This window comes from Alosa sapidissima, chromosome 12 (genome assembly GCF_018492685.1).
Source record: "Alosa sapidissima isolate fAloSap1 chromosome 12, fAloSap1.pri, whole genome shotgun sequence".
Taxonomy (NCBI): Eukaryota; Metazoa; Chordata; class Actinopteri; order Clupeiformes; family Clupeidae; genus Alosa; species Alosa sapidissima.
Genome location: NC_055968.1, coordinates 35,351,497 through 35,375,965, shown reverse-complemented (window position 1 = coordinate 35,375,965; position 24,469 = coordinate 35,351,497). Strand labels below are relative to the sequence as shown.

General features: G+C 46.3%; 1 protein-coding gene across 3 annotated transcripts in view; it reads left to right on the top strand.

The window, feature by feature from the left end:
- The window catches only part of fcho1 (FCH and mu domain containing endocytic adaptor 1), a 76,365-nt gene that overhangs the window by 37,245 nt on the left and 14,651 nt on the right, over positions 1-24,469 (top strand). For all 3 annotated transcript variants that reach the window (XM_042111527.1, XM_042111526.1, XM_042111525.1), the window contains 10 exons: positions 12,524-12,705; positions 13,129-13,153; positions 13,329-13,388; positions 15,301-15,352; positions 15,468-15,583; positions 17,040-18,344; positions 19,991-20,097; positions 22,652-22,766; positions 23,109-23,223; positions 24,078-24,233. In XM_042111527.1, the coding sequence (XP_041967461.1) occupies positions 12,524-12,705; positions 13,129-13,153; positions 13,329-13,388; positions 15,301-15,352; positions 15,468-15,583; positions 17,040-18,344; positions 19,991-20,097; positions 22,652-22,766; positions 23,109-23,223; positions 24,078-24,233 (2,233 nt within the window). The remainder of the gene's footprint in view (positions 1-12,523; positions 12,706-13,128; positions 13,154-13,328; positions 13,389-15,300; positions 15,353-15,467; positions 15,584-17,039; positions 18,345-19,990; positions 20,098-22,651; positions 22,767-23,108; positions 23,224-24,077; positions 24,234-24,469) is intronic.

Here is a 24,469-nt window from a genome sequence, read left to right as displayed (position 1 = left end):
GCGCGCACACACACTACACAAACACACAAATGCACACGCAAGCACGCACACACACTGTGAGAGAAATATAAGAGGCCATAGGAACAGCACAGGTCACAATGCTGGACTCTAAATGTGTTTTTTGTCTTTAAACAAGATGAAAACAAGATGATTTGCAGCTCATATGCAATGCAATGCAATATATGTAAAACCAGACCCTAATCTTGATCTAAAGTGTTAAAGAAATATATTGATACAATGCATTAGAGATTCTAAGATCAGGAACCTCAGTGAGGATAGGAGCAGGCTTCACTCAATTTGTCTACTTTTAAACTTTAAGGGCCTGGATAGCTATACATAATCGAAAGTAGGAGAGAGGCCGCACTATGCATATATACTCTTTTATGTGCACATACGCGTTTCGGCGTGTGCCTTCTTCAGTCTGCAACAAGGTAACAATGTAGCTCATCTTATATACCCACACCCATTAACACACCCATATGAACACCCGCCAATGCTGTTAAAGTGATAAACATTCCAATAATGTCACTAATGTTTCAAACACGTTAAATACAAATATTATTGAACATATTAAAAGTGAACATACAATCCACATATGAATTCATAGGAAACAACTTAGTGACAAATCTTCATTCATCCCAAAATATACCAAGCCTCTCGCTGTAGGTGGCGGTTTTCACGGTCTCCCCCTCTTGGAGACTGATTGACAAACTCTAAGCCCATGAACTTAAGCATGTCGGCATCATGGCCTGCAGAGTTAAAATGCCTTGCAACTGATGATTTTTCATCATTTTTTCTAATTGTGCATTTATGCTCAAAGATTCGGGTTTTGAGTTGTCGCTTGGTTTTGCCCACATAAAACAACCCACAAGGGCACGTCAGTAAATATACTATGAAAGTAGATAAACGGGTAATTCTGCCCTTTACTGTGTATGTCCTGCCTGTTTTTGGATGTGTAAATATCTTTTCTGTGAGCATGAAATTGCATGCTGCACAGTTCAAGCACTTAAAATTGCCGTGTGGAATTTTAAAGGGAAAAAGTGACTGAGTAGGTGCAGGGAGGTGCGAACGCACCAGCCGCTCTCTCAGGCTACAGTGGGCATCGCTTTCAAATGGCCACTTCAGTCGTGCATTTAGGCTGCTTGGCTTAAGGCTTGACTACTGGTAATGGAAATGGAAATTTGCTGTCTACGTTATTGTTAAGAGTTCGACAGTTTTGGGAAACAGTCGTAACTTACATGTTGGTTAGTTGAACGATGCATCCTGTTAGTAAAAAGCTAACCTCCGTAGTTGTACGGGAAACGCACCCCATGTAGGCCATTAGCAATCTGTTTATTTTATTTTATTTTATTTTATTTTATTTTATGAAGCCTACACAGTAGATCACATGCCACATTCTCACTTTCAATAGACAGATGCAATAGCCATTGGTCAAGTATTGAGTATAAAGCAATTAAGATAGTACCCTATACAAAAACTACAGTTAAAACGAATAGCATTTTGCAACTTGACAAAACACTGGATTAAATATCGTAGGCACAGGAGAAAACTTGTACATCCATTGGCCCGTGGGGAGATCACATGCCAGTTGCCTCTCCCTTCAGTGCTATGACTCGTTCGGCTGTGAGCTTGTTTCGCCAAAAAAAAACTCTATTGTCATGTAATACTTTATTGTCAATGCACAAATTAAGTAACAGTAGTCTGAAACGTTATTGTTAATGCACAAATTAAGTAACAGTAGCCTAGTCTGAAACGAAATGCTGTTTTACATCTAACCAGTGGTGCAAATAACTGACATGTCCAAATGGGCCTTGATGAAATGCGTCGCTAGACTGTTCATACACATTTTAACGGGCCAAAGTTGAAGAGCTTTTGTCCGTTATTGTTCGTGCAAATATAGGCTGATTCATGTTCCCTTGCATTGTTTAACTGAGGTCCATGGCTAGTCTGGCTTTCATCAGACCAAGCTCAATCTTTTAAGAAATCAAAAAATAAATAGCGGGCAGATCAGGCTGGGTTCACCCAGCCTAGTCCATAGGCACCCGATATTGTTTAATTTTCCGATTGAGATATACACGCTCTGGCTATTCTAAATGCAAAAATGCATCAGGGAGTTATGACAAAACGGTAACTAACAAACTAGATCCTAATAGAAAGCTGTTGTAATAACATTCACGCAGCTCCATGAGTCAAGGAAAGCGCGAATGAAGTAGCCACTTCTAAATGGGACCCACTACACAGTAGCTTAAGGTGTTTTGCTAAAGCAGCCATAATGAAATGAAGGTGTCATTGTTTGGATACTTCACACACACGTGCTTTTTAATTTCACAGACTACAACTACCAAGCTGTAATCAAAGCACATCGATTCCCCTCTCACACCCTGCACGCACTTAAAACAAAATAAACAGGCGTCTCAGTCTCACGCATGTATAGGCAAAACTGTATCAGACCGGTGTAACGTTGGTAAATCTTCCATTGCACAGAATGATTTTGTAGCACGTGCAATAAATGACAGTCGAAAGATACAAACAGTGCTGCTATACATTTGCTTGGTATAACCGCATTTATAGTTTTCTACAAATGCAATCAATCAAATGCCTCCATCACTCAACCAACGCTAACGGTAACATTACCTAGGTCCTTATTGATATTACAAGATTAACGTACCTGCAGTAAAAACCAAGCATGTCCGATAAACATCCTCATTTATTTCGGCTTCAAGAAGAAATGGGAATTACACTTCATGTGAACATCGTCCTATCCTTATTAGATGTTCGCTGCGGTAAATTACAGTCCTTGTAGGAAGCGTCCATTGTTTTTTCCAACCCACTTTTAACTTCCAACAAAATTACGTCTCACTGCAACGATGCGCCATCTAGTGGACAAACGACTACTTCTCGCCAATACTGAAAATGCAGCCATGATGATGATGATGATGATGATGAATATTTATTTTGGCTTTCTTTTAATCCTACTGAATTTGTAATTATGTATCGGCCGTTCTAATACCGATAGTATGTGGGTGCCTGTGTGTGTGCATGTGTATATGTGTGCACCGCCATTTACAGGCCAATGAGTGTACAGTCACTAAATGTACACATAACCTAATTTTTTTAGACCCCCCCATGGATGAAATTCTACGAAACTTGGCATACCCCCAGAGAATGCCAGGTCAATCATACACATAAAATTTGGTGCAGTTCTGAACATCTTAACTGAAGATAGGGGCGATTTTAAAGCAGAATAATATTGCATTTTCATTTTTTACCGGGGGGTGGGGGTGCAAATCACAAATGAGTGATTATGAGCCAGGTTGATGTGGGCCCTTGAGACCAACATACCATAAAAGATTCTTCATCCTCAGTGCCATGGTTCAGGTAGTTATTTAGGAAAAACAGTTTTTTTTTGCAGTTCAGGGGGCCCAGCACGGGGGGGTGGTGGTCCTCGGGGACTAAATGAAATGTTTCCGTAAAAGTCTAGTGGGGCTACATACCCACCAAATTTCATGTACCCCGGTGGTTCGGTGTCCCGGGTATCAATGACCAAAAATTCAGGGAGTAGATGACGGGAAAAATTCTTGAATTGTGTGCATGTGTGCGTGTACAAATTTATGTTTATGTGTGTGTGTGTGTGTGTATGTGCGTGCTTGTGTGTTTGCCTGCGTATGTGTGTTTGTGCATGTGCATGCGTACATATGTCTACTGTGTGAGTATGTGTCATACGTATGATTACTGTAAATGTATGTGTGTGCGTGTGTATCTGTTTATGCACATGTGTGCACATGGAATGGGTTAACATGACCCCTGGAGGCAAACATACGGAAACAATTGGTCATCCTAGGCCCTACAGCTCAAGATATTCACAGAGAACTGTGTCTGCCCTACCCTCCTTTCGGGGGGTCCAGTCCAGCGGGGGGGGGGGGGGCTACAGATCAAAACGAAGAATGACGGTTCCATGCTATCCATGTGGGGGTACATGCCCACCAAGTTTTGTGTACCCCGGTCTTTCAGTGTCCCGGGAATCCTTGTTGGTGTACGTCACTAAATGTACACATAAATTATTTTATTGTAAGGCCCCCCATGAACGAAAGTACACAAAACTTGGCATGCATTCGGAGGGTGTCCATAATGATCCTACACTTTTAATTTCGTGCAGTTTTGACCTTGTCAGCCAGAGATATTGTGATGAAAACACCTAATTTTTTGCTTTTTAATTTTTAACTAGGTGGCGCTATACATGAAATAAGTGGTAATGGGATTGGTTGACATGCCCCCTTAAGACCAACATACATAAAAAAGGTGGACCTCCTAGGCCCTACGGTTCTCGAGATATTCACAGAAAACTGTCTCCGGCCACCTACAGGCCAGTTGGTGTATAGTAACATAAATTAATTTATTGTGTGGCCCCCCATGAACGGAATTCCACAAAACTTGGCGTGCATACAGAGGGTGTCATAATGATCCTACACTTCCAATTTCGTGCAGTTTTGACTATGTTAGGTCACAGATACCTTCAATTACTACACCTCATTTTTACTTTTTTGTGTTTAACTAGGTGGCGCTATACATGAAATGAGTGGTTATGGAATGGGTTGACATGGCCCCTTGAGATCAACATACAAAAAAAAAATGGTCCTCCTAAACCCTACGGTTTTTGAGATATTCACAGAAAACTGTGTCTGCCCTACCCTCCTTTCGGGGGGTCCAGTCCAGCGGGGGGGCTACAGATCAAAACGAAAAACCATGGTTCCATGCTATCCATGTGGGGTTACATGCCCACCAAGTTTCGTGTACCCCGGTCTTTCAGTGTCCCGGGAATCATTGACGGAAATTTGGGCATGCGAAAAAGGAAAAAAGAAAAAAAAAATCTGACCAAACCTATATGACCGCCGCTTCGCTGCGCGGCGGTCATAATTACGACTGAAATGTCCCCACCAATATTCAGGTTGAAATGGGGGGGGGGGGCCTCACATGCGCTACACAAAGAGTTAAATCATTTCTCACTTCAGTGCTGCGGATCATCTCGTACAGATCTTGTAATGTGCAGTAAGCCTATAAGGGTAAATCGCGCTGATTTGAAGTTACCTATAATAACTACCAGTGAGCCGCAGTCTCCTGCGCAGCATTGCGCAGCGCTTCAGCTTCACTTCGGCATATGAAGTGCGTCCAAATTCACCCATTCTTCTCTGTTGAACTCCTCGACAAGTAGGCTACTCATCACACATGTGTCACACGAAAGAGCCTTTTCTCAGCTTTTAAACGGTGCTAGCTAGTCACTATTTGCTGTGATAAACAGTTCGCGAGAAAAATAAGAGAAAATAAAGATAGATAGCTAGATAGATAGATAGATAGATAGATATACTTTAATTATCCCACAGGGAAATTCAGTTGTTTCAGCAGCCTTAAGAACATACAGCAAGCACACACACACACACACACACACACACATATAGTCCACATACATAAACAAGAAATTACTTCCCCCCACAAGACATGGCATATGATAGCTGTCAAGGTACCATACACATCCAAGTACCAAAGTGTAACTGCCTTATATGACAATTGCCTCCATATTAGATATAAAAGATTAAAAGATGAGTTGTCTCTCTCTACTCAAAGGAGAGTCGTTGTAAAGTACTATTGCTGTGGGTAAGAAGGTTTTCTTATATCTGTCCCTGCTGCAACTGAGTTGGCGAAACCACCAACTAAAAACACTTTGTTGTTTTGCCAGTCTACTGTGTAGGGCATGTGATGCATTGTCCATGATGTGTAACAATTTATGCAACATCCTCCTTTCCACGACCAACTCTAGAGGCTCTAGAGTAGTCCCCAGCACATAGCCTGCTTTCCTAATCAGCTTGTTCAGTCTGTTAGTCACTGGCCCTGATACTGCTACCCCAGCAGATTACAGCAAAGAAAATTGCACTTGCTACCACAGACTGATAAAACATTCATCTTATTGCACACATTAAAAGACTTAAGCTTCCTCAAGAAATAGAGCCTGCTTTGACCCTTCTTGTAGACAGCCTCAGTGTTATGCTTCCAGTCCAGTTTATTGTCTATGTGAACCCCCAGATATTTATAGTTCTCCACCACCTCCACCTCTTCCCCCAGGACAGTGAGGGTGTTTGGCTTTGTCCTGTTCCTGCTAAAGTCCACCACCATCTCTTTGGTCTTGGCCACATTCAAGAGCAGGTGGTTGCTGCCACACCACTCCACAAAGCGATCCACCGTCTGCCGGTACTCTGTTTCTACCCCCCCCTTAACACACCCCACCAATGCAGAGTCATCTGAGAACTTCTGCAGATGGCAAGACCTAGAGTTGTATTGGAAGTCAGAGGTGTATAGTGTGAAAAGGAAAGGGGATAGCACAGTCCCCTGAGGTGCTCCTGTACTACTGACCACCCGCTCAGACACACAGCCCCCCAGCCGAACAAACTGTGGCCTATCTGAGAGGTAGTCCATAATCCAGGAAGTGATGGTGGTGGCCAGCTGCATCCTATACATCTCCTCCCCCAGCAGCCTAGGCTGGATGGTGTTAAATGCACTGGAGAAATCAAAAGACATGATTCTCACAGTGCCACCCGCTTTATCCAGGTGAGAGTGGACTCTGGAGCAGGTAGATGATGACATCCTCCGCTCCCACCTTGGGACAGTAGGCAAACTGTAGGGGGTCCAGGGAGGGGGTCCACCAGTGGTCTCAGATGGGCCAAAACCACCAGCACCTTCATGCACTTCTCTCCAGCACCTTCATGCACTTCTCTCCAGCACCTTCATGACATGATGTCAAGGCAACTGGTCTATAATCGTTGAGGGCCGATGGAGAGGGCTTCTTTGGGACTGGGACCAGGCAGGATGTTTTCCACAGCACAGGTACCTTCCCCTGCCCATGGCTAAGGTTGAATAGATGCTGCAGAACCCCGCATAGCTGGTTAGCGCAGGACTTCAGTACCCTGGGACTGATGCCATCTGGGCCTGCAGCCTTATTCAGGTGGAGTTTTACCAGCTGCCTTTTCACCTGGTTACTGGTGACGGACAAACAGGTGGGAGGGCTGGAGGAGAGGGAGGAGGAGGAGGTTGGTGCATGTGGGGAGGGGACGTGTGTGGAGGTGGAGACAGTGGGGCTTGTGGAGCTGGGAGGGGCGATGGAGGCAGATGGAGGCCGCATGCTGAAGCGGTTGAAAAACGTGTTCAGCTCATTGGCCCTCATTGGCCACCTCATGTTGTTCTGCTGGAGCTTGTTTTCCAGCTTACGCCTGTATGCCTCCTTGCTCTCCTTCAGCCTCACCTTCAGTTCCCTCTGCACCCTCCTGAGTCTCTCGGTCACCCTCCCTGAAAGCTCTTTTCTTTTTGTTTAATAGTTCTTTCAGTTCACTTGTGACCCAAGGCTTGTTGTTGGCAAAGCACCTCACCGTTCTTGTAGGTACTATGTTGTCGACACAGAAGGTGATGTACTCTGTAATAGTCAGTCATGCAGTCGATGTCATCTCCATGGGGTTCACAGAGCACATCCCAATCTGTGACCTCAAAGCACCTCTGCAGAAGTTCTGTTGCTTCCGGTGTCCAGTGCCTCACAGCCTTTGTAGTCACTGGTTGCCGCTGCACAATGGGTGTGTAGGTGGGGGTGAGCAAGACCAAGTTGTGATCAGATCTGCCCAGGGGGGGTAGGGCAGTAGAGCTGTAGGCATCCTTCACATTTGCATACAATAAGTCCAGTACTTTATTTTCCCTGGTATGACAGTCCACATATTGTTGAAATGTTGGAAGTGTTGCAGAGAGAGAAGCGTGATTAAAATCTCCAGAAATTGCTATGAATGCATTTGGATGTTGAGTGAGTAGTCTAGCAGTGACCGAGTTGATGACGTCACATGCAACGTCGGCATCAGCTGAAGGCAGAATGTAAACAGCGACCGCCATGACACAGGTGACCTCACGAGGTAGGTAGAATGGACGCAGGCTCACTGCTTACAGTTCGATGTTCGGATTGCAAACCTGCTCCTTCACCGTGGCAACACCGTCTGTTGTTCACCAGCACCGCGACTCCCCCTCCTTTCTTCTTACCGCTCAGCCAGCGATCCCGGTCCGCTCGCGCCGTGGAGAAGCCATGGATGGAGATGTTGGAGTCCGGGATATGCTCCTGCAGCCACGTCTCGGTAAAGCACATGAGGCTACATTCCCGGTGATCCCGCTGTGTCCTTGTCAATGCCGCAAGTTCATCGGTCTTGTTTGGCAACGACCTCACATTCCCCATGACGATGGATCCTTCTCCTGGCTCTTCGTAACACACCGGCCCTGCACCCCCAGCGTCTCCTTCTCAACTCCTTGGGGATTTGTTGTTTTGATCCCAGCAGTAGTTGTGGTTTGGAGAGCGCTATCAGCTGGTCCCGAAGGTATACTATACTGCCCGCGTTGACATGATCTCCGTGTACGTTATAAAAACAATAAAACAGTATAAAAGTCGCACAAGCCACTTAGCATCCATAGTATACTGACAGCTAGCCAGACGCCACTACATAAGACGCAACATAAAAGAACGCAACTAAACACTTAACTCCACACAGAGCAAGAGCTGCTGCAACAGGCTGCCATCAGCACGGCGCCATCTTGATAGAGAAAAATAAGAGATGTAATAATTATTCTCTGCGCCCATCTCCACATCCATTCGTCTTGGTGGAATACACACTCTTCACGCAACACATGAAAAACCATATATCAGAATAAACAGCAGACCTTACCGAACACAAAGGTGTAATGCATTCCCGTGTATAGTTAGCTGTTCCAGAGTAATCCGGTTTTGAAATAAATTGTAGCAAAATTCAACATAGTCTTTCGGCTTTAAACATTTCTTAAAACTGGACTGTGCTTACATCGCCTAGATATCTGTAAATATTAGAATCCGAGAATATACATGCAGCTCACGGTTAAGAGTTTGTCAATGTAGCCTTAATGATTTCTTTTCACAAAATGCTAAGCATGCATGTATTTAAGTTTCTTAAAACTGAGCTGTGCTTAAATGAGTCAATGCATGATTTCATAACAGACCAAATAGAAGATAAATGTTAAATATAGCCTACATATCTGTACATATTAAAATCAGATTATGTAGGCTACACAGTATAGTTAGATCAAGTTGGACAGTAGCACATTTTAATCATGGATAGTTGGACAGTAGCACATTTTAATCATTTTATATATCTATAGTGGCTGGTGAAAGAGTTGAGTGGCTTTTTTTTCGGGGGGGGGGGGGGCAGTGGGTAGTGTCCCCACGAAAGCTCAGACCAAACCTACGCCCTTGCTCTTGCCCAGAGGTGGAAAAAGTACGAAAATATTGTACTCAAGTAAAAGTACCAATACCTTGATGAAATATTACTCAAGTACAAGTTAAAATACCGATCTGAAAATGTACTCAAGTAAAAAGTAGTTCATTTAAAATATACTTTAAGTAAAAGTTACTTAGTTACTTTTTTTTGGGGGGGGGGGGGGGTACCAGAACAACCAGTTTTACCAAAGACTTTCTAATGAGGAGACACAGCACTCAAAAAATCCTCCATAGTAATGTATGGGGTTAATATGTAACGCCAATATGGCTGTTGTCTACACATATCACAACCCTTCCGCAGCAAAACGCGACATGTGAATACATTGAGCCAATCATGTGGTGTGTTGTAAAATACATTGAGCCAATCATGTGGTGTGCTGTGAAGACATCGTGCCAATCATCTGTTGTGATCTCGCTGCTGGAGCAAGATTGGTGTCGTGAAGCCTTACGCACACGCATTTCTGCTGAAATAGATGCACGATAAGTGCCCAAAAAGTGTTGCAATATGGCCGCCGAGTGGAGGTACTTGCCTGAGGACGTTGAGAAATGGAGATCTATGTGAAAAATCACCGGAGTTCTCCTTTAAGTTTGAGCAGTAGTTGATTTTCAAAGTTAGTTGCACTCATCCTTGGGTCGCTTTGCAGTGAACAGTAATCCAGCACAACTGAAAAGCCCCTCACAGGCAGCTGAGGCAGGCAGGCCAATATTGAGTTGCAGAGTTATATTTGGAAACGAGCAGAAGGTTCAGCAGATTAAAGGGTGTCGTACTGGGGGGGAAAGTGGGAAGTATAGGGCCCCAATGGAGGAGAGGGCCTGTGAAAAGTGGAATACAGGGGGCACAACATTTTCACCAGGCATTAGTAATAACTCAGGTAATCCACTCCGGTAAACCCACCTAGGCTATGTTATAGACGTTCTATGAGGTACCAGTGTTTAGCTGTGTCACAAAACAATAAGCTTTGTCAGACTACTTTTAAAATGATATTCAGGGCTATATACATTTTAAACATTCGGGGCTGAAGACCCGACAAAGCCTTGCGTTAATTCTTCAGATGGGAAGTGTCAGGAATTTTCATACGAGAGACTCTCTCATTGGTGGTTAGTATATGGAGTAGGGAATTGACAGCAACATATCCAATCACATTATGAGAGATGCTGAATTTAACATAAACTGCGATGTTTGATTTTAAATTAATATAAATTTAGCCGGGACTGTAAGCTGGCACACGTGGATGCTCGATGTTTTCAGTGGGTGCCCGAGAGACGGAGCACCCACGGTATCCTATGACAAGCGTATCTCGCGGTTGCATCCATACAAACAAACATGCAATGTGAACGTCTGGGATTGGGGAGAGCACTAAATGCTCTTCTGAATAAGCACGAAGTCATGCCTTTAAATGAAAAACGCTCTTTAATAATCAAAAAAATATACGCTAATGAAGTAAACTTGTGACCATCAAAAATCGTTTATCGCCTGTAACTCCGTGATAACAGGAAGGCATTTGGCTGAGCAACGGAGGTTAATATGCTCTATATTTTGTCCAAATGATGTCTGTCTATCATCGTTGCACTCGGAGAAAACCAGAATGTTTAATTTGTCCTGCGTTTCTTCTACGGCTGCAAACGGGATTCACTCGCCAGTTAACCAAATATTTCTTTATTAGGGCAGGGCAGGCATATTTCTGGCTATTAAATTATTTCTAAACCAGTCTGCTAAAGTCTGTAGTGAAGTCTGTGTAGGGTTTTCCAGCTCCATTTCTTTTTACGAGACACCCTGCTCACTTGAGACCTCTGCCGGTTGTTGCAGCGTCGTTGCAGTGTCACTGGAAAAATACAAATGAAAGTCGCGTAATGCCGCGTGATCCCGCGCGCGGACCGCGAGGGAAGCTGGCCAAGTCGAAGCACTGCCCACTGTAGGTGCTTGTTTAAAGCAGCTGCGCGGTGGATCCTGGGAAGTATGACCTATGTGTGGGTCACTGCTTAAGATGTGCCAGTGGCGATGCACAATGTTCTTTAAGCTATTTGAAATCTGACCATAGGTGGATACAAGTGTAACTGTAGCATTGTTAGAGCTATTCTGATCAGTACGTTTGGTCATCAGGTCAGCACGTTGGATACTGCGCGCGCGCTCTAGACAGTCACACACCAAGTTATCTGTATAGCCCCTGTCAAGGAATCTTTGACAAAGTTCCCCCACTTGTCGCTCAAATACCTCATCGCCATTACAGATGACCGTGTTTCCCCCAGAATTGAATTCTATTTGTGGTGGTAGGTTTGCAGAATTAACCTGAATGCAACAGTTTTTAACAAATTAGTGCAGTGTGGTTATGATTCTAACCAGATTTAAACACAATTTAGTACAACCAGGACAATCATTGTGTGGTGGTCAATGTTGATATTGTGGTGGACCGCCACAAATAAGTCAATGTATGGGAAACACTGAGATGCGGCGCACTCTCAACAGTCGGCTGTAAGGCAGGCTACGTTTGAGAGCTGGTGTATGGAAACTAGGGCTAACCCTAACCCTAGGGCAAAAAGGAGTTACGATCTGTTTCTTTGCGTTAGATTTCAGTGTGTAGCGCGTTGTCTACCTTCCTCACCAAAACATCCAAAAAGGGCAAGACATTGTCATTATAAGTCAATGTGAATTTGATAGAGGGCAGTCTAGTGTTCACATAATTATTAAAGGCAATCAGTTGTTCTTTTGAGCCCAACCACACAAAAAATATGTACCTATACCACACTTTCAGATGTTGTTTAAAAGGATTGTCGTTGTAAATGAAATCATGTTCGAATTTACCCATGAAAAGGTTGGCGTAATTAGGCGGGAGAACCCATGGCGGTACCTTGGGTTTGTAAGAAAAAACTGTTTTGAAACATGAAATAATTTAGCTAGACGATTGTCATGATGATCATGGAGATCATGTGTGTTGTGTGTGTGTGTGTGTGTGTGATCGTGTGTTGTGTGTGTGTGTGTGTGTGTGTGTGTGTGTGTGTGTGTGATCATGTACAATATGATTACTGTATGAGCTAGACGATTGGCATGATGCTGATCAAGCGTTTTCCAAACCTCATCTGGCCGTACTGTAGCTGAGTGTACCTGCCGTCTTTATGATGGAGTGGTGGTCTGTTTGTATGGGACCTCTGTGTAGCCTTGCGACTGGTCTTGGCTAGTGCTCTTGTCCTTGACTCTGAGCCCTGAACGCTGCGCCGATGACAAGGACAGCAAATTCTACTCCAGCGACTCGGACTTCGACGACGACGAGCCCAAGAAGTTCCACATCCAGATCCGACCTGTGGCCACCAGTAACCGTGGCAACACAGCAGCCCACGAACTGGAGCTCAAGGCCACGGTGGGGGCACTGTCTCTGCCCCCCACCACCGGGGTATGTTACACACACACACACACACACACACACACACACACACACACACACACAGCAATTCTAAGGTAGCTTGTCCCCTACCTCAGGTCCTCTTCAGAGATATATAAACATTAAAAACTCATTTATTTCAGCACAGAGATAAATAAACATTAAAAACGCTTTTATTTCAGCACGGCTTCATGTTGGCACTTTAACAGTGCAGTAGAGCTCATTATGGGATGTTTTGTAGCCAGGAACAGAAAGCCATTTTAATCCCCTCACAGCAGGAAATGAATTCATCATTATGCAGGAAATGGAATCATTATGCAGAAATGGTCCACTGCAGACGCCTCCAAATCAATCTCGCCTTTTTGCACTATTGTGAATACTACTGTGGTACACGACTGACTGTGCTCTCTCTCTTCGCTTCCCCCAATGTAACAGGTGTCAGTGAAACGACATCTCTCTCGTAAGTGTAGCCGTCTTTTGGCTTAATTTGGAAGGTGTGTGTGTGTTTGTGTGGGAGTGCGTATTTATTTCTGTTTGTGTGTGTTGTGTTATGAGCATGAGCCCACGATGTGTTGTTGTTGTTTTATTTCTTTGACTGGTTTGTGTGTCACATCCTCTCTGTGATTGGCCCACAGGGAACTCCAGCACGACTGGCGGACGCTCAGAGGGGGAGGGAGACGTGCACCCACATAGGGGTGAGTGAGGTCACTTCCTGCCAGGTCACACTCTGGTCCGATAGAGATCCAGTTCTGTTATGATAGAGATCCAGTTCTGTTATGATAGAGATTCGGTTCGATCTGATCCAGATCCATTTTCAGGCATTTTTCAGCCGCCCATCTGTCTGTCTATCTTTAGAGATAGAATTCCATTAGAATCAGTGTATCAATTTACACCAGCAGTGCTTTATGCACGTATTACGGCCGTTAATTTACACCAGCAGTGCGTTATGCACGTATTACGGCCGTTAATTTACACCAGCAGTGCGTTATGTACCTATTACAGCCGTTAATTTACATCAGCTGTGCTTTATGCACGTATTACGGCCGTTAATTTACACCAGCAGTGCGTTATGCACGTATTACGGCCGTTATTACAGCTGTTGCATCACATTATAGACAGAGACAGTGTAGTTGCTGATGTCTTGCTTGTGGTGTAAATTCCCAGTAAATCTCACCTCAAGCTCATGAGATCATGTTAATAGTTAATGCCGCTATATATCAACACATGAGATCATGTTATTAATAGTTGAAGGAGCAATTTGTAGGATTGTTACCGAACGTTCTGTAGGCCAAAATCAAAACACTGGTGAACGTTCTCAAGACTACCAGACGCGAGCCTCTTCTGGGTTGCCAGATGTAATGAAGACTTAGCTAACGTTAGTTGACCTGCAGCTGTTTTAATGTTTCTCCAACCATGACCCAGCTACACATTACGGAAACAGTGAAAACAAAAAATACCTCTCTAACCAACGTAACATATTTAGCTGAAGTTAGCGATGCAGATGAAGTTTAGCCTAGGCTACCTGTTGTGGAGAAATATGGCCAGCTCTGCGTCAGACTTGGTATTCTTCGTTTGAAGAAGACGTCGCCATCTCAGGAAGCTCCTCCGATGTCCACTTAATTTGTTTCTTGTTTTAATTTTGGAAATTTGCCTGCCTCTCGTAGGTGTTCATGACTACCACTGACAGCAAGTTGACAGTTGGCCTTTGCGAATTTGGCAACACAAATAGGAGGACACGCCAGCCCAATATTAATACGCTATTCTAGAATTAATCGTTCAAAACAAACGAAAATTCCAAGAGATTCTGCCCCGTAACTCATTTTTTTCATGGGTTTTACGGGTTATAGTAATGTTGTCAAATAAGCCATTACTTCAATTCATTGTGTTTCCTTACTCTCTGACAACATATGGTGTTCATTTTTGGAATGGTTACAATTTTCCATTATTTCCTACATACTGGTCCTTTAATGCCACTATATGTCAACACATGAGATTGAACTGAAGTGAGCAGTGGGGATTGGGGAAACCACCAGGGGAGCTCTGAGTCAGGTTGGGGCTTTAGTGGTTGGAGAGCTACACACTCACACTCACACACTCACACTCACACTCACACTCACACTCACACACACACACGCACACTGGCTGTTCTTTAGTGGGGAACCACCAAGGGAGCTCTGAGCTTTAGCAGCTGGAGAGCAGCAGCAGCATGTTTACTGTTGTGTCTAGTATGACCTTTCAGTGATGACGCATCTCTCAGCTCCCCCACCTACACACACACACACACACGCACACGCACACACACACACACACGTTGGCTGTTCTTGCCTCGGGCTCGGAGGGTATAGGAGAGGAGATAAGTACAAGGGACATCAGATAAAGGAGAGAACAAGCTTGTGCTGGCCCAGTGAAGCAGACCTGTGTGTGTGTGTGTGTGTGAGCGAGAGAGAGAGTGAGAACAGGCCACTCCATGCTAAACATCTGGGTATTTTTTGCTGCATAGGTTTTGTTCATAATGTGCGTGTGTGTCCGTGCGCGCGTGTGTGTGTGTGTGTGTGTGTGTGTGTGTGTGTGTGTGTGAGATCTTGGTTCTGTATGTCTCTCATTCAGAGGGGGAGCAGAGAGGTCTCCGCAGATCCACCTCTAGTCCTGACCCCAGCAGGTGAGTCAGAGGACACACACATACACATGCACACAATTTAAATGCCATGCTCAGACCCTCAGGCCGTTGAGGGGGCATTTGCAGTATCCTTCAGTGATGCTCTCCCCCTCTCCAGGTTGACCTCCGCAGTGACTGGTCCTGACGCCCTGTTTGGACCCCCCCTCGAGGCCTTCAAGTCCAGCAGCTTTGCGGGTCAAGACCAGCTGCGCGGCGGCTTTGGAGCATCTGAATGTAAATTGTCTTCTTAGATCACCTTCACTAACTCCCATTCACATGGTCCGCAGTCTCTGCTTAAGGCTTAATGATACAAAACACATATAAAACACTGCAATGTCACTACAACTATCCCTGCAGTGCACTAACACTGCAGCCTAACACTACAGCTAACACTGCCAGTGTTTCCCACAGAATTGGATTCAATTTGTGGCGGTAGCTGACTTTGACAACGGGGGGGGGGGGGGGTGTGATATTAAGATCGTCTTGGTAGTGTATAGGTCTAATTGAGTGCCTGTCACTTTAAGATGTTTGAGGGAACCCTTGCAATTGTAACACAGTTGAAAGGCTGCTGATGTGTGGATGCAATTCATAACGTTTTCTACATAGTTAAAATAAAAAAAAAAAGTAAAAATCCCTCCTTGGGACAAGCACTTTTGAATTTTGGAAAACACTTTTCCATTTACATCGGGATTTTGCAAACATTCAGTGTCAGTCAATAAAATGAGCCCTTCAACGAAATTGACAAGCAGCTGTAAGTAGGCTAAGCATTCTAAATTCGACATCCAAACAGTATTCTAACGTTAGCTTTGAGATACTGCTTGATTTCATAACTTAACTTAGTTTAGTCTTTTCAATGTAGCCTACTATGCTGTGATAAGACCTTACCAGAGTTCACTTCAATGCAGCAGTTTTGAACAAATTTGCGCAGCATGGTCACGATGCTAAGCGGATTTAATAGCAATTTAGCCAGACGTCTTCAATGCAATGCTTCTATGTGGTAACAACAATCCTTCAACAATCGTGAATATTTTGTTAAATGCCCATGCAGAGGAGGGGCAGCGGGCTACGAGAGAGAGCGGGGCGGGGCAAGGAAAGGCTGCGTGTGTAAAAAGCGCAGCTCAATGGCAATGCAAGGATTTGACCTTATATTTAATTTAAGATTAGTCAATGTATGGGAAACACTGACTGCAGCCCAACACTACAGCTAACACTGCAGCCTAACACTACAACTAACCCTGCATGTCTCTAACAGACCGTTGCTATGTATAACAGACCGCTGTCAAGGAAAATGTGTTTTGTGCTTATTATTGAAGTCTTTCATATCACTCGGCAAGTAGTCCAGTCACTTCTTGCAATGGAACTTCATTCAAAAGTGAAAACAGACGGTTGATCAGCTGTTCTAAAGAATTTTTGATTCAAGTTCTGCGTGTTGCAAACTATTTGTTTCTCAGCAAAAGCCACGACGAAGCCATGTAATAAGCGGGATAATGTATAGAACGCCAGTCATTATCGGGAAAATAAGTCCCTTCAGGGCGAAGCAAGACCGGTTCACCCTGTCGGGACTTATTTTCCCGATAATGACTGGCGTTCTATACATTATCCCTGCTCTCTATATCTATGCTATCACTGAATGGCTTGTGTTTGTTTGTTTGTTTGTGGTTTATTCTGACCATCTCTCTCTGATCTCCAGACGCTGCGTTCTCCTCAGACTCTTCCTCTCCCGAGAACGTGGAGGACTCTGGCCTGGACTCGCCTTCCCATCAGCCCCTGGGGCCGTCCCCGGAGCCTAGTGGTTGGGCAGCGTGGCCGCCGCCGACCGCCGCTCCGTCCACCAAAGAGGCGTCGTCTCTGCGCCGCCCTCCCGACCCCTTCCTGTCCGCCTTCCGAGAGCCCTCTCCCGCGCGGACCCCCCTCACGCCGGACGAGGTGTGTGCGTGGGGGGGCCCCGGGCACTCGCCCTGCGTTCCGCCCGAGGTGGAGAGTGGTGGAGGGGGGGGCAGTGCCTTCTGCTTCCCGCCGATCTTGCGCTCGCAGGCGCTGCCGGACGTGGAGGCCACGGTGTGGAACTGCACGCACCTCCCGCAGGAGGACCCCTTCCTGGCCGCGTTTGAGCCACCCGCCCACCAGGAGGCGCTAGCGCTCCCACAGCAGGACGCTTGGGCCCCCGCCGCGCACCTCCACCCCTCCCGAAAGAGCCACGCCCCAGACCCCTTCTCCGTCCCCCTCGGCAAGGACAGCACCAAGACTCTTCCTCCCCCTTCCTCCTCTTCCTCCTCCTCCTCCGCCCGCAAGGACAGGAAACGAGACCGCAGTGTCCCGCCCCCTCTGGAGTCTCCATTGGACAATCCCTTCGCGATCACCATGATTGGCAGCCCCACTCACCAGGCCTCTTTAGCAGTGGCAGCGGTTGCATCAGCCCATGGCAGCGCTGTCAGCAGTAAGCCCTCCACTGCCCACCCCTCTGCTGCCCACTCTGTTGCTGCCCACCCCTCTGCTGCCCACTCTGTTGCTGCCCACCCCTCTGCTGCCCACTCTGTTGCTGCCCACTCCTCCACTGCCCACCCCTCTGCTGCCCACTCTGTTGCTGCCCACTCTGTTGCTGCCCACTCCTCCACTGCCCACCCCTCTGCTGCCCACCCCTCCGCTGCCCACTCTGTTGCTGCCCACCCCTCCACTGCCCACCCCTCCAGTGCCCCCCTGCCCAAAGCCCCCAGCGCCCCGGCCACCAACCCCTCCCACCCCAAGAAGGAGCTCCAGCACTGGGGCTCAGTGCACAACAACCCCTTCAGCAGTGTCCCCCAGGGGGCGCCAGGGGGCCCGGAGGGCAGTAGGGGGCCCAAGCAGCGAGGGGCCGGTGATGAGGAGCCGCGCCGCAACGGGCCGCCACTCACACGGCATTCTGGGCCGCAGGAGGACCTGTGCTTCTCCACGGACAAGGACCAGGACTGCCTGGACATGAGCCCTCGGCTGACCCGCAGCCGCGTCCCCCACACAGGTACACAGCGCACCCTGCTGGACAGCCTGGCCGCTGCACCACACCTCTCGGGCTCTTTATGTGTGCGAGGTATCAGTTAGTACTTCATGGGCCCAATCGTGCACCCGGCACAACGTGCGACGCAAGGCTGGTTCTTATCTTACACGTCTTTTTTCATGCGCTCCATTTTAATTAAACATTGTGCCCAGGGGTGTGTCAATTAACGAAACAGGTGTGGTCTGGCACATGTAGGGATGTAACAATTACCGGTATAATGGTAAACCGCGATAAAAAGTTGACGATAATAATTACCGTTTTCATTTCAAACATCATGATTATCACTGTTGATTACCGCGGTGTGGAAACCGTGTGTTTAATCCTTCCCAGCTTCAACCGAGCCTGCTTTTGACACACAGTAGGCCTGGTACAATGGAACAAAACTGGTACCCTACTGATTCTGTTGTCTAATTGATGGTTTTAACTACGATTCGGATTAGGCTACAACTGATTTTAAAAGGCGGAACTTTTTCACCGCAAAATATGCACTGTATCATGTGGCCACTCTGCGTCTTTTTATGTTCGCGTCCACATTAAATCCATTCCACTCATGTTATCAGGCGAATACAGTAGCCTAAAGTTTTATTTTGAACGCTTACTTTGGTCTCACTCATTGCTTCCAAATAACAGAAATAGCAAACTCCAAGTTATGGTAGGGTAAGTTAAGCTATAAGCACATAGCCAATTAAACATTAAGAAAAAAGTGAACAGGACACTTTTTGAAACTATTTCAGCTTGTGTAGGCCTATCAGTGCTTTCTGAACATATTGAACACACTTTGAGAAATACCGTGATAATTTTGGTCACTATAACCGTGAGGTTAAATTTTCATACCATTACATCCCTAGGCACATGATCCACAAATCGCTATCTTACACCCACTAAAAATCACCACTGACCTAGAAAAACCTGGTCTGAAGCGAAAGGCGTATATCAAGCACACACTGTCACAAGATGTAAGCAGCCCTTAGCAACAAGTCCCAAACAACTTATATTTGTATTTGATACTTATATTTGATATTTGTCCAACAGTCACTCGAACATTATTGGGGGCAAGTGTTGCTTTTCAGGCTTTGTTTTCGACTGTCCATCAATAATGAAAGTAAATAACTGTGTAGAACAGTTTTGTCATTGCCTATGAGACCACGGTGAAGTTAGTTTCACTTTGCCTCAAATAATTAAAATAACAGGCGAGTGCAGATGCATGTAGACTGTGCTCTGCTAGTCACACACAGGTTTTAGTACAGCAAGGTTTAGTGGAATCCCTGTGCTGCATATAATGTCTTGCATGCAAGCAGATTACTTCAAATGTGCTGACTGTCAGAATACAGACGTGCTGTTTGATGTTGCGGTGCTTGCTGTTTTTGGGAATGAGTGACTGAATGACACCCATGACTGAATGACGCCCATGACTGATTAAGAAACATAAGGACAACACTTTTGAACAATGCGCCTGCCCTCTGATCACAAAATCACGCCGTTTAATTAGCGAATGTAGACTGGACACACCTAAAACTTTGAGCCTCTGACCAGGTGTTTCAGATTGCTAAAATAGAGCCCCCCCCCCCCCCCTTTCTCTCTCTCTCTCCATCTCTGTCTCTCTCTCTCAGCTTCCCAGCACAGTTTCAGACAGGACAGCTCTGAGCTGTTGGTGGCGGCCCCTCCTCATCGCGTCCGATCCAAGAGGACCTCTGGCCAGCTGGGAGGGTGTGAGCGTGTGAGTAGGACAGCCCCCACCCTACACAGCCGCTAGCGTTTATTGCCCCCACCCTACACAACCACCACCCTACACAACCCCCACCCTACACAGCCGCTAGCGTCTATTGCCCCCACCCTACACAACCACCACCCTACACAGCCGTCTACTGCCACCACCCTACACAACCTCCACCCTACACAGCCACCACCCTACACAACCACCACCCTACACAGCCGCTAGCATCTACTGCCACCACCCTACACAACCACCACCCTACACAGCCGCTAGCATCTACTGCCACCACCTTGCCATACTACTGACCAAACACAGTCCGTCAACACTTACACTTTTACTCCAACACATGAACCAGCATGCTCCTACTGTGCTTAACATGTGTTCTCTTCCCTGTGTGTGTGTGTCGGTTGTGGGTGCTAACGTGTGTTAATGTTGTCACGATACCAAAATTAATGTTTCGATACCGACACCAAGTCAAGAATTGCGCTATGTGCAACTTTTATTCACTAGACTAAAATTTCGATACTTCTTCGATACTTTTTAAAAAATTTATTTGATTTGGGGGCCCCACCACCTTGACATCGTAATATTGAATATACTGTAGTGTGATTATTCACACCAGTGGCCATCCCAGATTCTGCTTGACTCTCTCCACACAAACACACATGGAAAATAATGGCTTATGTCATATTTAGTAAATATATTTAGCAATTTGAAAACTATTCTAAAACTATAACTATTATTAAACTATTACACTTAGGCATATCTTTAATGTGGTGTGTAGGTCTAATTGAGTGCACATTGGTGATGTGTAGGTGTAATTGAGTGCCTGTCACTTTAAGAGATGCGTGAGAGTAATTGACCTTGACTCACGGTTTTAGTCTAGTGAATAAAAGTTGCACATAGCGCATAAGGATATGTGGATGCAATTAATTATGTTTTGTATGTCATTAGATAAAATAAATGTTCAAAAAATGTAAAAGTCTAAGAAAATCTTTCTGGGATCATAGAAGAGATAAGTGTCTTGTAATGTTCATTAAAGCAACACCAAAGAACTTTTCCTCTGTCGCACGCACGCAATTTGTTTATCCAACGGCTTTGTAAATAACGATGTCCATAGACAAGGTAGAATATGTTGCATGATTTTATGAAAGTAGGCTACGATATTGCGACATCATGCAAGTCAAATTTGTAGTTTCTTATGTTTCATTCCATCGAACTACAGATCCGCTACCCGATCTGGCAAACTTACATAGTGCGGTTATAGCCGATAGAGGACCGCAAACAAATGCAGAAGTGCCGTTTACCCTGTTACGAGTTGATGAACCACGGAAACAATTTTGGAAACATTCTTTTAAGGTACAAAAAACTCTTTAGTGTTGCTTGAATGATTTTAGCGAGCACTATTGTCAAACGTGACCTGAGCTAGCGGGATGGTTAGCAAGGATCTCTCTTTAGATGTAAAAGTTTGCGATGGTTGCTTAGCCTATTTCTAAATTACACTGAACCCAAATAGTAGGCCTAAATGACCAAAATCCCACAGCCTAGGTAGGTTAGCAACACAAACTTGAGAGATGAAAGTGAGCAAATCAACTTGATATTAGCCCATTATTATGTGTTATCATAGCATCACTTGAACTAGCAGCCATGTCTCACTGTTTATAGCACAACAGCTGCGCTTACGTGTGTGTGAGGAGAAAAGACGCACATCCACAGGTTAGGGGAGGAGGCGCTAGAAGCATGCCTCCTGTGTGTGGGTGCTAACGTGTGTGTTCTCCTCCCTGTGTGTGTGTGTGGTTGCTAACGTGTGTGTGGGTGCTAACGTGTGTGTTCTCCTCCTGTGCGTGTGTGGGTGCTAACGTGTGTATGGGTGCTAACGTGTGTGTTCTCCTGTGCGTGTGTATGGGTGCTAACGTGTGTGTGGGTGCTAACGTGTGTGTTCTCCTCCTGTGCGTGTGTGGGTGCTAACGTGTGTATGGGTGCTAACGTGTGTGTTCTCCTGTGCGTGTGTATGGGTGCTAACGTGTGTGTTCTCCTGTGCGTGTGTGTGTGAGTGTGTGTGTGTGGTTGCTAACGTGTGTGTTCTCCTGTGCGCGTGTGTGTGTGGGTACTAACGTGTGTGTTCTCCTCCTGTGCGTGTGTGGGTGCTAACGTGTGTGTGGGGGGGCTAACGTGTGTGTGGGTGCTAACGTGTGTGTTCTCCTCCTGTGCGTGTGTGGGTGCTAACGTGTGTATGGGTGCTAACGTGTGTGTTCTCCTGTGCGTGTGTATGGGTGCTAACGTGTGTGTTCTCCTGTGCGTGTGTGTGTGAGTGTGTGTGTGTGGTTGCTAACGTGTGTGTTCTCCTGTGCGCGTGTGTGTGTGGGTACTAACGTGTGTGTTCTCCTCCTGTGCGTGTGTGGGTGCTAACGTGTGTGTGGGGGGGCTAACGTGTGTGTGGGGGGGCTAACGTGCGTGTGGGGGGGCTAACGTGCGTGTGTGGGGGCTAACGTGCGTGTGTGGGGGCTAACGTGCGTGTGTGGGGGCTAACGTGTGTTCTCCTCCCATGCGTGTCCAGTCCAGGTCACTGTGCTCCTCGCCCCTCCCCGACCCCAGCCCCACCCTCACCTCCTCCTCCTCCTCCAGCCCCAGCGAATGGGGGGGCCAGACCAGGGCACCCAGCCCCGCCAGAGGTGAGAGAGATGCACACACACACACACACACACACACACACACACACATACATATATACATACATACACACACACACACACACACACACACACACACATATATAGTATATATGCACGCACACGCACACATACACATACACACACATATAGTATATATGCACACACACACACACACAGAGTATATATGCACACACACACACATATACATATACATATATATACACCCACACAAACACCTAGAAATGCACCAATACTATAAGGATGTTGATGACAGCCATGTTGCTGGGTAACATTAGCACTTCCTGAATCTTCATGACTGTCCCCCCCCCCTGCTCTGGTCAGTTGGTCTGTCCCGGGGGCCCAGTCCCATCTCCGTCAGCACTCAGGAGGCCTGGCCAGTCGCCACCGCCATCACCGAATACATCAATGCCTACTTCAAAGGAGGACAGCACAACCGGTCAGTACACACACGCTGTCTCTCACACGCTCTCACACACACACACGCTCTCACACATACACACGCTCTCACACACATACACACGCTCTCTCACACACACACGCTCTCTCACACACACACGCTCTCTCACACACACACGCTCTCACACACACACACGCTCTCACACATACACATGCTCTCACACACATACACACGCTCTCTCACACACACATGCTCTCACACACACACATACACACGCTCTCTCTCACACACACGCTCTCACACACACACACCCTCACACACTCTCACACACACACACACGCTCTCTCTCACACACACACGCTCTCTCTCACACACACACGCTCTCTCTCACACACACACGCTCTCTCTCTCACACACACGCTCTCTCTCTCACACACACGCTCTCTCTCTCACACACACGCTCTCTCTCTCACACACACGCTCTCTCTCACACACACACGCTCACACACACACTCACACACACTCACACACACTCTCTCACACACACACACACACACACACACACACACACACACACATGACCTTAGTTATGAATACAGGCTACCTCAACACTTACTTCAAAGTAAGCTAACTCAATTGGTACACACACACACACACACACACACACAACCTTAGTTATGAATACAGGCTACCCCAAGACTTACTTCAAAGAAGGCTAACTGGTAGACACACACACACTCACACACACGCTCATACACACTCGCACTCTAACAGCGGTCACTGAGTGCATTGAAATAAGCCCAGCATAAACAGTAGTAGTTCCGCTATTCTAGCAGTTTGATGTGACGTGTGTGTGTGTGTGTGTGTGTGTGTGTGTGTGGTCTCGTCTCCAGTTGTCTGGTGAAGATCACAGGGGACCTGACCATGTCCTTCCCAGCTGGGATAACGCGCGTGTTCACGGCCAACCCAAACGCTCCCATCCTGAGCTTCCGCCTGCTCAACGTCTCACGGCTTGACCACTTCCTGCCCAACCAGAAGCTTCTCTACAAGTGAGATGCGTGTGCACGCACACACACACACACACACACACACACACACACACACAGAAACAAAATACTACTGACCAAACACAGTCCTTCAACACTTAAGGCTTCTACATACCTGACGCACCCGACCGGTAGCGCGACAATGTGACGTCAAAATGACGTACATCTCTCTGGCGTGCCAGGGTTTTGGCCGTGTAGCGCGAGGTAGCGCACCACTCATTTTTTTTTTCAGACGAGCG